Here is a 14,006-nt window from a genome sequence, read left to right on the forward strand (position 1 = left end):
TTCTTTTTTGGGGTAGGAGATCATAAATATAGAATTATTTATTATTCTAATTCTCGTCACGTCTTGTAGAAACTTGGAGTTGTTTGTAATATCTTCCAAATATAGGGAGTTATATATAACTTTTGATTTAGAGCGTATTTTATATTTATAGCTTATTAAAAATATTATAGCTGTAATATCCTAAAGAAGAGGGTGTAAACTGTAAACAATAAAATTTTTAGAATAATTAGATAGATATTTAGAAGGCTATACATAAAAAAAGAAAGAAGATTTTATATATATAGAGACTCCTCTCCTCTCTTTCGACTTTGTGACTTCTATTCTTATACTATTACGACGCTGTTCGTGCTATCGAACTTTTAAAGCTCTCTCTCTCTCTCTCTCTCTCTCTCTCTCTCTCTCTCTCTCTCTCTCTCTCTCTCTTCTTCTTCTTCTTCCCTCACAACACCCAATCCGACCTCGGAGTCGGGAAAACCGGTGGCGGTAAACTGACCGCGATGTCCTTCCACAACCACCCCCACCACTACGCGGACCAGCAACAAGTGTCGGACGATGACCCGGCGGTGCTCGGAACCGGCTCTGCCGGTGCAGCTTGGCGCCCCGGGGAGGCTGCGCGGGAGAAGGCGGCGGTGCTGCGTCACCCGCTCTACGAGCAGCTGTTGTCGGCGCACGTGGCGTGCCTCCGCATCGCCACGCCGGTGGACCAGCTCCCGAGGATCGACGCGCAGCTGGCGCAGTCGCACCACGTCGTCGCCAAGTACGCGGCCCTCGCGGCGGGGGCTGCCGGCGATGAGGAGCTCGACCAATTCATGGTTAGATCCCAACCTCGCTGTCTATATGCTCGTAATTAAACACGATTTAGTTAGATATTAAGGTCGATTCGTTGTCATTTTGCCAAGAAAAAGGGTTAATTTGGGAATTGGGTGAGGGTTTTGGTTCTAGATCTGCTAAATAACGGTAATGTGAAGAAACTATACACAGTAGAGCAAGAAATGAGCTACCCTTGAGGAGATCGTCAAATTATTTTCCTAATTATGTAATTATTGAAGGGCTAAGCTGCTATTTATCATGCACATAGTTTGAGATTTTGCCTTATTTCATTGTATACAAGTAAACAGATTTATTTGAGGTCTGGAGAAGAATGTTGAATTGATAACAAAGACTAGTGCGTAAGATCTCATGGCATGGTAGGAATTTGTTAATTATACGAAACAGCCAAGTTGCTTACACTAAAACCTACTCTGTTTACAACTGGTAAACTATAAGAACCTGATTTAAATGAATAACTAGCGACAAGTCAAAAGTTTTTTTTTTTTTTTTGGTGCTCCACTTTATGCAATATGGTGATTGACTACATTTCTTATGGAATGGGTCGCATTTAGTCTTGTTATAGCTCTTGCCATCTTATATAGCTGAATGGAAGATATTTTGTAGGAACTTTACTATGATTGAGCATATCCTCAAGTTATATGCAACAACTCTAAGTGACTTCCAAGTATAATAAAGTTGCTTGGCTTTCTTGTATTTCATACTATATAGGTTATTCTTTTCTCTTCCCGTTGCGTCATAGATAATGTTGTTGTTATTTCATTTATGCTGTCATTATAGAAAGTAGAGACTCTTGATATTTGCTGCAGTCCATTTGGATAATGTAGTCACTGAAGTCTGTTTCCTTGTTTATAGACGCATTATGTCTTGCTCCTTTGTTCCTTTAAAGAGCAATTACAGCAGCATGTTCGTATTCATGCAATGGAAGCTGTGATGGCTTGTTGGGAAATTGAGCAATCCCTGCAGAGCCTGACAGGTGAGTTTTGTCTCTCTATTATTGGGACTTCGATTTTGACTGTTCACATATTGGTCTATATTTCTAACAAATTTTCTATTGGTTTTATGGCTGTATGCATTTTAATGCCACTCTAATATCTATTTACTGTCAATAGTCAATACTACCACTGCTTTTCTGGTCGTACTAATATGCTGGTAGCGTCCTACCGAGGAAATGGAATCTGATCTCAGTAAAAGAAGTCTTGATTCATTTATTAACTTAAAAGCTTAAGCAATTAGTTGCGATGATCTTCTGTTTCTCCATGTAGCAATTTTGGTTTAGTTATTACATCATTGCAATGATTTTTTTTTTTTTTCTGGAATCATTTATCCTTTTCTTACCTAGACAACTCAGGACTCTACTTTGTGAACCCTGTACAGACTTAGTTTTGGCATCACAACACTACATAATTTACATGGCTTATAGTGCATAATTTACCTGGCTCTTGATATATGACTTACAGACATAAGTACTTCAGAATTTTCTGCCTTCAAATCTTAAGCCTTCTCAATTTTATGGTATTTTGAGTAGCTTAATAAGGATTTAGTTTATGCTCTAGGCAGACTAATGAGGAGTAACTGCTTCATTGATAGATTTGAACTGTTAACAACTTAACATACAATTGTGCACTCTTCATAGTGAGATATTGTGATTCGAATGGGGGATTAATAAGTCGTCATTCTTGAACATGAATGCTTAGGTGTCTCTCCTGGTGAAGGCACAGGTGCTACAATGTCTGATGATGAGGATGAACAGGCAGATAGTGATACCAACTTTTCTGATCAAGGTTTTGATGGATCTGACAGCATGGGATATGGTCCTCTTATTCCCACTGAAACTGAGCGTTCCTTGATAGAGCGCGTCAGACAAGAGCTGAAGCATGAGCTGAAGCAGGTTTGGAAGAAATATGTTATAGCTCTTTATCCATGTAGAATTTACCAATTACGTTTTCGATATGTAGGGTTACAAAGAAAAGATTGTGGACATTAGAGAAGAGATCTTACGGAAAAGAAGGGCAGGAAAACTCCCTGGTGACACAGCATCTCTACTGAAAGCTTGGTGGCAATCTCACTCTAAATGGCCTTATCCAACAGTGAGCATTTGCCTTCTAATAGTCAATTTGTCTTTATATTTTCTTTCCTGGATTTTAGGGCTGATGTCTTTTTCCCTTTTATTTATTATCATTCTTGTGTTGTGCCATTCTTTTTGGTTTAATCAGGAAGATGACAAAGCGAGATTAGTGCAAGAAACCGGATTGCAGCTGAAGCAGATAAACAATTGGTTCATTAATCAAAGGAAGAGGAACTGGAACAGCAACCCCTCATCCTCCGTTGCATTAAAAAGTAAAAGAAAAGGGTAAACCAAAACATATATTTGTTTCCAGGAAATATGCACAGTAAAAGAGCTTCATTCATATATAAATCTGAACGAGAAGTAATGCAGGTGATATCAACAGTGAATGTGCTATGTAGATGATGACTTGTGGTTTAAAGCACTCAACATTGAAAGCTTTATTGCTGTGCACTTGATAGTTCAGTAAAGATTGCCGCAGATCTGGAGAAACTATAATGTATAAGTTTCTGATCCATATAAGTTTGCAGCATAGCTGTAGAGTTGTTTCTAGTCTTGTAGCAGTCTTACAGGTATGTAAGCATCCAATTGTAAGAAGCCTCAGTGTTAAAGTGAAAGTGAAAACATCAAAGTTGTATGACTACAGTAACATATTATTGCATAGAAAAGGTGGATGCGTATGTTGCAACATAGCTATTTACTACTTGCTGCTTACTATGTAATTGATGTAATATGACTTTATATTCTTCTATGTTGGTGAAATTGGTTCATACACACTGTTTAGAGCTTACTTTTGTTTGCTTTTCATTTATGACATATGTTGTTAATTTCAGACTTAAAATCAATTTAAAATTAGTAATTAAAGAATTTCAAACTCAAACGTTACAAGAATTTTAATAGATTTGTAACGGTTAATTTATAATGGTTAATGAGCTGAATAAATTTTAGGAGTTACAAGTGTTTGAAGAAGTTTGAAAGTCTCAAACACTTATATATACTCTCTTTGCCTGAAAAGTTAACAACAATATCAAAGTTTTCTTTGGTTCTCTTCCTTAGTTTTTTTTAATATTTTTCTCTATATATTATTTTGATTGGAGGAAGTGTGGTTCTACGTAGAGGGCATCATTTTTCTTTAAAATAATTGTGCTTTAGTATGCTTCACAAGCTAGAATTTTTAATTTTTTATTATTATTTATATTAAGTAATATTTATTCTTTATTTTTCTAAATACAAAATTAGACTTACTCTGTTGCATAAATTTTATGTGTTAAATTTTAGAAATAAAAACTAACAAAACATTTTGTAATACATTTTTCATAAAATTTATGGCAACTACAGAATAAGAGTTTGGAATAAAAAAAATAGCATAAAACCCCTTATTCGGATATCTTTATTTAGGTTTTGGTTGGGATAAAATTTATGGAATCCCCACTTATTTCAAGACGCAAATTACACTTTTCTATATAAAACCCATCGCTTAGGATATGTTTGTAGTGAAAAATATTTTGATATGAAATGTCAATTTGTGACGCTATTTGGGATGATATTTATACTGTGTAAATTATAATGAATTAAGTTAAGTTAATTTTTGTCCAAGAATTGTAAAAATAACCATGATAAAATTATATGATAGTTGTAAAATAAAATAATAATTTAATATTTAATTTTAAACATATTTCCTATCTTTCTAAAAAATAGACGAAATAATAAATATCTATTTATATTAAACTAAGAAAAAGACAATATAAGATCAATTTAATCATTTTTGTTCCTCATTCCAACTATTACAACTAAACACTATGAATTAGAATGAAGAATAAATAGCAATTTACTAATCATAAAACATATGAATACTAAACTTAATTACCATATTTGTTAAGATGTCAAGTATAGATGTATTTATATCCATATTCATATATACTTTTGAGATACATACATAAATTCAAATATTAAGATGGAAAAGAAATCTTAACCTATATCTTACAAAACATGAATATATAATAGGTACGTCGAATTTAATTTAACCCGTTTTTATAAATTCAAGTCATTGGAAGGAGGTAGGGTTTTGGCTAATTCGATTTGAACGGTGAGTTTAAATTGATTTATTTGTATCATAGTAAAAAAAAGCAAGTATTTAACCAAATTAGCCATCCCGAACTATTTTTTATATATCTAGCAAACTTAAATACAAGACTCGGTGAGTTAAAAGATTACTAATTAGAACTATAATTTTTAAATATAAGTCATCGATTGAAAACTTACGTGGATATTTAAAAACTACTCAGAATATTACTACGAGAGAAAATATTTTATATAAGTAGTTTTCAATTTTAGCAACTTTCAAGGCAATAATTTATTAGTAATTATTTTAACTCGCCTAGTTTTGTATTGAAATTTTACAGTGATTTAGGCTATTTTAATTAAAAAAAATTGGCAGACTTAAAATAGTCAAAAAAAAAAAAAACTCTATAAAAGCACATGATCTAGAAGATTCATATCAAGTCAAAGGTCATCATCAATATTATTATCTATTTTCTAGGTAGCTGCTGATGTTGTTTGAATTCAAAATGCTGACTCATGATCGACTCGCTTATTATTATAAAACTAGAACAAAATTACAGAGTTTTTGTTCAAACTAGGTTATATCACAGATTATTCTTTATCGAAATAGACTATTCTCTAAATTTAATACTAAAAAAGTTTATTCTATTATAGCTATCAGTAAAATACCGATAAAATTATTATTTTACTTTTAGATAGAAATATTAATAAATTCATTGCTTATATTTACAAGTTAACGAAATAAAATACTAATCATATCCGCATTTTATATAATTTATTAATTTTTTTAAATAAACAACAGATGAATTTAATTGAGTCGATCTTAATTCCTTTTTAGTTGTCCGATCAAATCACCGTTGAGCATTTTTTTTTCTTAGATAAAATATTAATAAAATTCAGCATTTTATTAGGATAAAATTAACTATTTTTGGTATTAAATTTAGTAGTGATCTATTTGGACAAAGAAAAAGTTTGGAAGATTGGGAAGTTGGGTCAAACACTCCAAAATTTGATGCCAATCGTAAACTATTTGCCAACAAGGCAACAACATTTTAGCAAATAGACTAATTCCTCCTCCAAACAACGAATGAGACTGCCTTTTCTTGACCAAGGAAAAAAAAAAAAATAATTCCCAAGTTGATCAATCGGCCACGGCAATAAGACAATTCAAACTCACGTAGATCTTTTACTAAAATTATGGTTTATATCTTATATTTTTACTATTTATAAATTCAGTCATATAATTTAGTGATTATGTGTAGAAAATATTTTGCTGTTAGATTTGTTAGTTAAAATTAAATTAAACTATAATGCAAAAATTACGAAAGTATTTTAGTCATTTTAGAAGTAAAATATTTATACTTAATAGAATATTCTTACGGTGTTAGTTTAAATCTAACTCAGAGTATTTTCTGCACATATTTTTTAAATTATAGGGCTTAATTTATAAATAGTAAAGGTATAATATAAATCACATAATAATTTCATAAAAATAAGGTGATATATACAAATTTTTCTTTTAGTTTTAATGTCTACGAAAACTCTTGGAAGTAGGCCGGCAAATGGGCGTTAAATTTGTCTACGCGGTTAGTTGAATCTCTCGTCATTCCTCGTTCTCCTCTCTCTCTCTCTCTCTCTCTCTCTATATATATATATAAAACCCACTACTCTCCATAAGCATTCTTCATCAAGCGATATATCTCTCTCTTTCCAATGGCTAATCTTCATGAAACAACACTAGAAGCAGCGTTCCACGACGACGAGCTCGAAGAAACTTTTGCATCGAAGCCTCGTTGCATTACTTTCTTGTGCTTCGGATGCCAACTTGAAAATCCGAGGCGTTCGGGTTATCGGTCTTTAGTGCATGAAGATACCAACGACGAGAAATGGTGGAAGCAAAGAAGCCAGAGAGCAAAAGAGCAGCTCTCGGAGTCGGTAGCGCGGCTGAGATGGTGGAAGGCGGCGGCGACGGCGACGGCGGTGGACGGAGAACATTTGAAGAGGAGGAAAGTGGTCTTCAGTTATAGCTTCAGGAGCTATGCATTGAATTTTGATGAGGGGAAGGATTTGGCAGCCGAGAGAGATGAAATTAGCATTCAAGTCTTGGGAGTGAATTAATTATTTATTTGATTCATTCTTTTATTTGGTATAAATATTCTTTTGTATATTTTTTTTTGTAAATAAAAAAAAAATTCAGATTGAGACTCTGCATCACTTACAATTTGGGTAGCAAAAGAAACCATCTAGAGAGGAAGAGAGATGGTTTTTATAGCTTAGCAAAGATTAGAAGCTTTACAATAGGGAAAATAGGAAGATAATTCCACCAGATTTACTTACATGTAGAGAGAACTACAAAGCCCAATTGGGAGAATAGGAAAATAGTGCTCAAATGAGTAAAGAAGCTCATACTGTATAAGAGATGCTTTAAGTTGATTTAATTAGGACATCGTTAGATTTCATCCCCTACATGATTATGATTAAGAAAGTAGCATTTTCTTCAAGAACACTAGTAGAATTTTCAGTCATATTCTATCATAAAGACTTCAGAATATTATTGCTCAAGTAATGGGGGGTATTAAAATTTACAATGTAGTCCCAGGTATGAGCTTCCAAGCTAGTGCTATCAGATTACCAAGATGCCCCATGTACATATTAAGCTTTCCAGACGCTTCACATATAGAACAGGCTTTTCTAAATTCCCCCTAGCAAAGCTAAAAACAACATACCGTGTTAGACACTATAGCCAGATAGGAATTATTTTGTATCCAATTTCTTACTGGACCTGTGATTCATCTTAAAAATTTAAGAGGAAACAGGTCATAGAACACCTTTGCAAAGACAGAATGACTCCTATATATCATTTCTGTGCTTGAGTTTGTACTTTTTGGGAAACAGAAGCTGCCATGGACCGCAACCTGTTAGCGATTTCTGTGAAGCTTGGCCTCTCTGACGGTTCGGATGACCAACAGTGCTCCATCAATGATCTCCATTCAGGATCACATGACTCGGGCACCGGAGGTCGCAATGTATTGCTCACGATTCCACCTGTTTGGGAATCAATCAGATCCAGCACAGACGGATATGGGGAAGAAGGCATTAAAAATACATAAAAAATCATCACAAACAAGTAAGACCTATGATGGCTCCATAATGCAAATCAGCATATGGTTCTTCTCTGGTAAGAAGTTCCCACATCACAATTCCGAAGGAGAAAACGTCAACCTACAAATACACGGAGTAGACTAAGAAAACAAAATAGAAGAAAAAGGAACATTCATGTAAGTTAGCTAAGCCAACCTTTTCAGATACAAGACTACTGCTGCCATTGAGAAGCTCTGGGGCCATCCAAGGGAGAGTTCCTCGCACTCCACCAGAGATAAGGGTCTGACACTTGACCTTTGATAGGCCCAAATCACCAACCTACAGAAGTGAAATGAGATGGTTACATCAGAAGCCATGCAACTTTGCTCATTCCATCATGTGTTGTAATAGGATATAACCATGGTATATCCCTCACCAACCGCTAAATACGCAAAAGATACATGTAAAGAGTAAATGTAGAACACATTTCCTATAAACTTTGATGGATTCTCACGAAGGAAAATCTCTAATTCTTCTACTACATTTTCTGTATAAGTAGGTGCAAATAGTGTGGTCCATTAATAATGTTGGCATCTGTTGAGCTGGACATTCATCCTAGGAGTAAAACCTAAAAACAGATTTTTGAGAAGTCTAGAAGAACATAACATCAACCCCATCCGTTCAACACTTTTGATAAAGGATACTGCAAGGGAAAGCACAATGTGCAGAATTGTGCTCAAGCACGTAGTATTTCCTTATTCAGAATATATACCCCTATCAGGCAGGCAAAAAGGAAAAGGACACAAGTAGTCAGTATAAGACCAAAGGGATAAGACAGAATCTCGAAAAAAAGGAAGGTTAGTCACTTCAACTAATAATTATCCCATCCAAACATAAAGCAACTGATCACATTTGTGATTTTCTTTTACATCTTATGAGAACATATGGGATAAAAAAGGAGAGACACACATGATAGACATCCTAACTGACTCCCACTTTTTAATGAGTAGCAAACCTCTTGGTGTTAACCAAACGTGCTCAATAACGAAAAATTGAATAAGAACAACTTTACCTTGACAAAAGTCAAAACTAGTGGATCGTTAAAGTTTAGAAGGACTGCTACTATTCATACTGAACTGATAAAACTTCTGGTGCTAACTTATCCAAGTATGCAGCAATTAATCAAATACAGAAAGGTTAAATCTTGTCAATATAATGTAGGATAGCGTATCAAAGAAGACCGCATAATAGTTTTGACTCCATTTTAGATGACTTGAAAGCTCCATGACATTCATCATAGCATTTTTGACAATTACCAAAATGCTACCTCCGCTAAAGCCAGAACTAATAGTTTCACGATGGCAGAAAAAATATCCAGAATATCAGCCCCTCAATGGCAAAAACAGATATTTCATAGCTAACATTTTCCAAGAATAAAGTACCTTGCAAATAGGGCGTTGAGGATCCCGTAAATTGACAAGTAAATTGTCACTTTTCAGGTCAAAGTGTACGATATTCTTCCCATGCAAGTATTCCATTCCGAAAGCCACATCCATTGCAATAACGAGTCGCTTACGACAATCAAGTACCCTGCTGGCAGAAGAAATCAGCATCTAATAGTTGCCCAAAATGGTTACAGGTCTAAGGGGCATGAGAATAAAATATTTACTTGTCATTTCTTTGCAAGGCCTGTCGAAGAGAACCATTAACCATGTATTCTGTTACTGTTGCAACAGATCCACCAGGGCCATCAAGAACGACACCATAAAATGCTACAACATTTGGATGGTGCAAAACAGCGAGCTTGCAGGCCTCATTCCAAAAGTCGGTCCTCTAAAATGTTTATTGGCACAATTATAAAAATTAAGAACATAAGAATTCAGGAAAAGAAGTTAATGGCAGAGGCAAACCATGCGTTCTTGCTCTGATGGCTTCCCAGCAAAGCATCGATCATTTATTCTTTTAATTGCAACCTCTGAACCCCTCCATTTCCCATGATAAACTGTGCCAAAAGTTCCAGAACCCAGTTCTCGCAACTCTTCAAGATCACTGTTCTTTATAATCTACAAAATTAGCCAGAACAAGTGAAGAAGATAAGTCCTTATAGATTACAAACGAGGAGTAGGGCCAGCAATCCTCAAATTAGCTAGTTAACAACCTGAAGGTGCCCAATGTCATCCACCATCTGAATGCCAAGGCTTGTCTTGTCTGATGGATTGCTCTTTATGTCCTAAATTAAAACAAATGCCACTACCTATCAGAACTAATGAATGTGATAATAGAAGAAGAAAGAACAATTTGATTCACCTCAACTTTAGGATCAACAAAAGCCACTTTTGAAGATACGTTATCTTCAAGAAGACCTGCTTCTTTATCAAATAGAGAAGTATCTTGACTAGCTTCATGAGAAAAGAAACTAGAATCAGGTGACACAGATGGCTGAAGAACTGAAGCTGCTACACCCTCAGCAACAGCTTGCAACTTAACACTGTCCTCTCCTGAGTCATTCAGCAAAGAATTTAGAAAAGATACAGCTTGCAAATATTTAATTGAAGAGTTCATTTTATTTACAATTGCATGAATGCATTTAATTGTAATTCACATTACCATGTCGTAAATAAATAAATAAGAAAGTCAACCAACCGTCTGTGACTTGAACTGGATCTGAAATAGTCTCCTTGCTAGGAAAGTCTGGCATGCGGGGAAGATTGCCTTCCTCTAACAGTGCAACAATAGTTGATCTATTGGTAGCTCCCGAATGATCTATAATTGAGTCCACTGTGACAGCTGACTCCTTATTAGCCAATCTGCTGGGCATTGCAGGCAGTAAGTGTTTATTCTCTAGAACTTTCCATGGATCATGGTTGGAGAAAAGAGAGTCTGATGAAACCGGTTCCTGAGAAGTCTCTATAGGCTGAGTGGGACTAGTAATAGTTGTTAATAGAAATTGAGCATTGGCACTAGGTGGGGCACATAAGTTGTCAAGCATCTCCCCTGGACGTAACTGGGAAGCTTCATCCTTTTTACCCACATTAGGGGCTGTAGAGCCACCACTGTAGACAGGAATTGCACCACCAGAATAAACAGGCCCTACAGGAAAACTCTCGTTAGGATCAGATGATTCATATTCAAAGTCAAAACTGTGTGGAAATGGGTTATAATTTCTTATCGTGATTGCTTCCTGGGTTCTGTCAGGATGAACTTTGTGCACCACAGCAACATTAGGACAAGCAGATGGCACTTGTTCGATAGGTTTAGCACGATTTTCTTCAGGGATGAACACTGAACTTGCGAACGTGTTACCATATAAATGCCCTCCAACTTGAGGTAATACTTTATGGCCACTCTGTACAAGCAGAGAAGGGCTATCAACATTCACTTGACTAACGGCACCAATGTGAGAACCGATGGGTTTCTGCTGCCCATTTAATTCAGGATTAACAGAAGGATGCACATGAAGCGCCTGCATTCTTGCATCAACAGCTCTTGCATAGTCATGTGCAAATCCAGGAACATAATCTTGTATCAGATCCACTGTCTGCGAATTTAAATTTGTTACTGGACTAGCATCATTACCAATCGTTTTGCAAACTACTACCTGCTTTACTGGATATTGTGACAGTTGCAAGTTCTGCCAACCCTGTTGTTGTTGTCGAAAAGGGTCCTCAACATGAGACCCTGGAAGATTCCCCAGAACCACTCCATTTGATAGTGGTGCATCACCTGATAGGCCCATAACATCTTTGTGAAGCAAAACTCTTGGGGGATCAATGGTAACCGGTCTTCTGCTGGCCTGTCGTGCCTCTGGAATATGAGAAAATCCGTACCCCCCTGACTGAGCGGTGGTTATGGGGCTCTCAACTTTCTCTTCTGCCACACTGTCACCTGAAGCTCTGCTGTGTGAAGTACGACTCGGTTGCTCAATCAGACACTCTGAATGTTGACTGCAAAACACTGGGCTGGCTACAGAATTGCCTGGAGATGCACTGGCATTTCCCTGCATTAATGTATCCGAGTGAGCATGAGGCAGAGCTTTCTGACACATTATGCAATCGTCGTATCTGAACCCTGGGGCATTTGCTGGAGGAGGCAACATTGAGCCCATTCCATATCTTTCACCATTCTGTTCTTGGATGTTCGCAGGAGCCAAAGGTGGGAGCTGTGTCAGAGGCTGCAAAACCTTTTGGTTCTGATCACCGGGAAGCTGTGATGGCCTCCCAAAATATGCTTTGTCTAAATTAGGATCCATATGTAAATCAACTTGAGATGCTGGCATAGCGGCTGTGGTCGAGATAGGAACGCCAGGCACATATGAATTCACTGATAAAGGAACTACATTTACAAATTGGTTGCCACCGGCCAACCCCATTTGTGGATAATTAATATACTGAACTCTGTAAGGATCTATATAAGCCTGCGGCATACATGGAGCCACCGGGGTCTGCTCCGGCCTAACCAAGTTTGGATTTTGAAGACCATAATTCAACCCCAATTCCGAAAAATTACCACCCACAGGATAACATACACCCATGTAACCAGCATCACTAGAAATAATTTGTGGTGACATACCTTCATTTATGCAATCTACGGCTTCTCCAACTGTACTCTCCGAATTCTGAGTCGAAGACGCCGCACTCTCCACGCTTTCCTTTCTCCGGATGATTCCTCCAATCCCATCACCTTCCACCCCATTCACCGCCTCGATATACCTCTGCCCGGCGTCCTCGGCGCCGAGATCGAGGCTCTGGTCGGCGAGATCGGATTGCGTGAAGAGGAAGACGCGAAGCTTAGCAGAGCCACCGGGGGACGCCGCAACCATCTTATCGTACTCCTCCATCATGTTATCGAAGTCCTCGGGGCATGCTACGGAGACGAGCGCGTCCAAATCCTCACCGGGGAGCTGGTACTTGAAGACGACGGCGTCGCCATTGACGACGTCGGCCATCTTCTTCATCAGGCCGGCGAAAGAGATGTCTCGGGGCACGGAGACGAGGCGGATGTGGCCGCACACGTAGCGTAGGGCGCCATCCTTTGGCCGCGGAAGGATCCGGCCGCCGAAGCTACAGAGGAGCTTCACCTTCTCCGTCGACTCACCGCCTCCGCATGGAAATGGGGCCCACGGAGGCGGAGCGAGAGAGGGGCTCAGCGTCTCCGGCATGAGTGGGTGCGACGTCCGATTTAGGGTTAGCGGCCGGAGATCTTTGGGAAGGGAGCCGGGATCGACCGCCATTGTAAGAGGAAGCTAGGGTTTTGACCCTGGAGAAAACCTCGAAGGAGAGACCTTTTTCGCCAATAAACCCAGAATTCCACAATTACAGCAAAGTAGGAGAAGGTGGTGCTTTTCGTTCTCTAATTCCTCTCCTTCTCCTCTCACTAACTCGTGAAGAGTCCAAAAAGAAGTACGAAGATGGCGTGACAGAAGTTTCCCCCACGGTCCTACCCCCACGGTTATAGAAATTGTTTCAGTTGAAATGGGATCAAACACATTTTTGAAATGTAGGAAATTTCTCCATCCCTGTTCTCACCAGTATCTATTTACCGGATATCGAATAAAATCCCGGCACGTATGAATGGTAAGGAGTTCCAGTATCCACTGGGCCCGAAGGTTTGGAGAAATTACTGCCAAATTTGCTGAGATGGCGTTTTGGAATTTAGCAGGTAGGACCCCCGTAAACACAAAATAAATATAAAAAAGAATACTTGGGCTTTAAGGAAAGATAGGGGAGGACGAGGATAAGGGGGGGGAGGACACGTGGACGATGGCATGCAGAGTGTTATCGGTGAGTTGCTTTAGAAGGGTCGGCTCTGCTTATCCGTGGGAAAAGATCGTCTGCAAACGAGGTTGTAGAACATTTCTACAGACCATTAGTTGGCAGCAATTGGTTGCTGCCAAATGTGTTGATGCAGAAACTTCCTATATTTTAGGCAAGCAAACAATCGGCGATTTTCTTATTTTAGGCATTGAAAT

At 37.8% G+C, this 14,006-nt stretch overlaps 2 protein-coding genes across 3 annotated transcripts; one reads left to right on the forward strand and one right to left on the reverse strand.

Annotated features, from left to right (window-relative positions):
* The first annotated feature begins 316 nt into the window (after nt 1–316).
* On the forward strand, nt 317–3,666 carry LOC140799976 (homeobox protein knotted-1-like 3). The gene is made up of 6 exons (XM_073154578.1): nt 317–812; nt 1,684–1,804; nt 2,526–2,719; nt 2,787–2,918; nt 3,045–3,168; nt 3,269–3,666. The coding sequence occupies exons 1-6, from the start codon at nt 498–500 to the stop codon at nt 3,295–3,297; spliced, it is 915 nt and encodes a 304-aa protein (XP_073010679.1). The 5' UTR covers nt 317–497; the 3' UTR covers nt 3,298–3,666.
* A 3,818-nt stretch (nt 3,667–7,484) lies between these two features.
* On the reverse strand, nt 7,485–13,414 carry LOC140800192 (uncharacterized). 2 transcript variants are annotated; one of them, XM_073154862.1, is made up of 9 exons: nt 10,682–13,414; nt 10,346–10,536; nt 10,197–10,268; nt 9,949–10,101; nt 9,708–9,871; nt 9,481–9,628; nt 8,255–8,377; nt 8,092–8,179; nt 7,485–8,002 (listed from the first exon to the last, which is right to left on the reverse strand). In XM_073154862.1, exons 1-9 carry the CDS (start codon nt 13,266–13,268, stop codon nt 7,815–7,817), a joined length of 3,714 nt encoding a protein of 1,237 aa, XP_073010963.1. In that variant the 5' UTR covers nt 13,269–13,414; the 3' UTR covers nt 7,485–7,814. The 2 variants fall into 2 exon arrangements, with proteins under 2 accessions (XP_073010963.1, XP_073010962.1); XM_073154861.1 differs by having other exon boundaries at nt 9,481–9,631.
* Between the last annotated feature and the right edge of the window lie 592 nt (nt 13,415–14,006).

Source organism: Typha latifolia, chromosome 13, assembly GCF_019914945.1.
Source record: "Typha latifolia isolate L0001 chromosome 13, TyphaL0001v2, whole genome shotgun sequence".
NCBI lineage: Eukaryota > Viridiplantae > Streptophyta > Magnoliopsida > Poales > Typhaceae > Typha > Typha latifolia.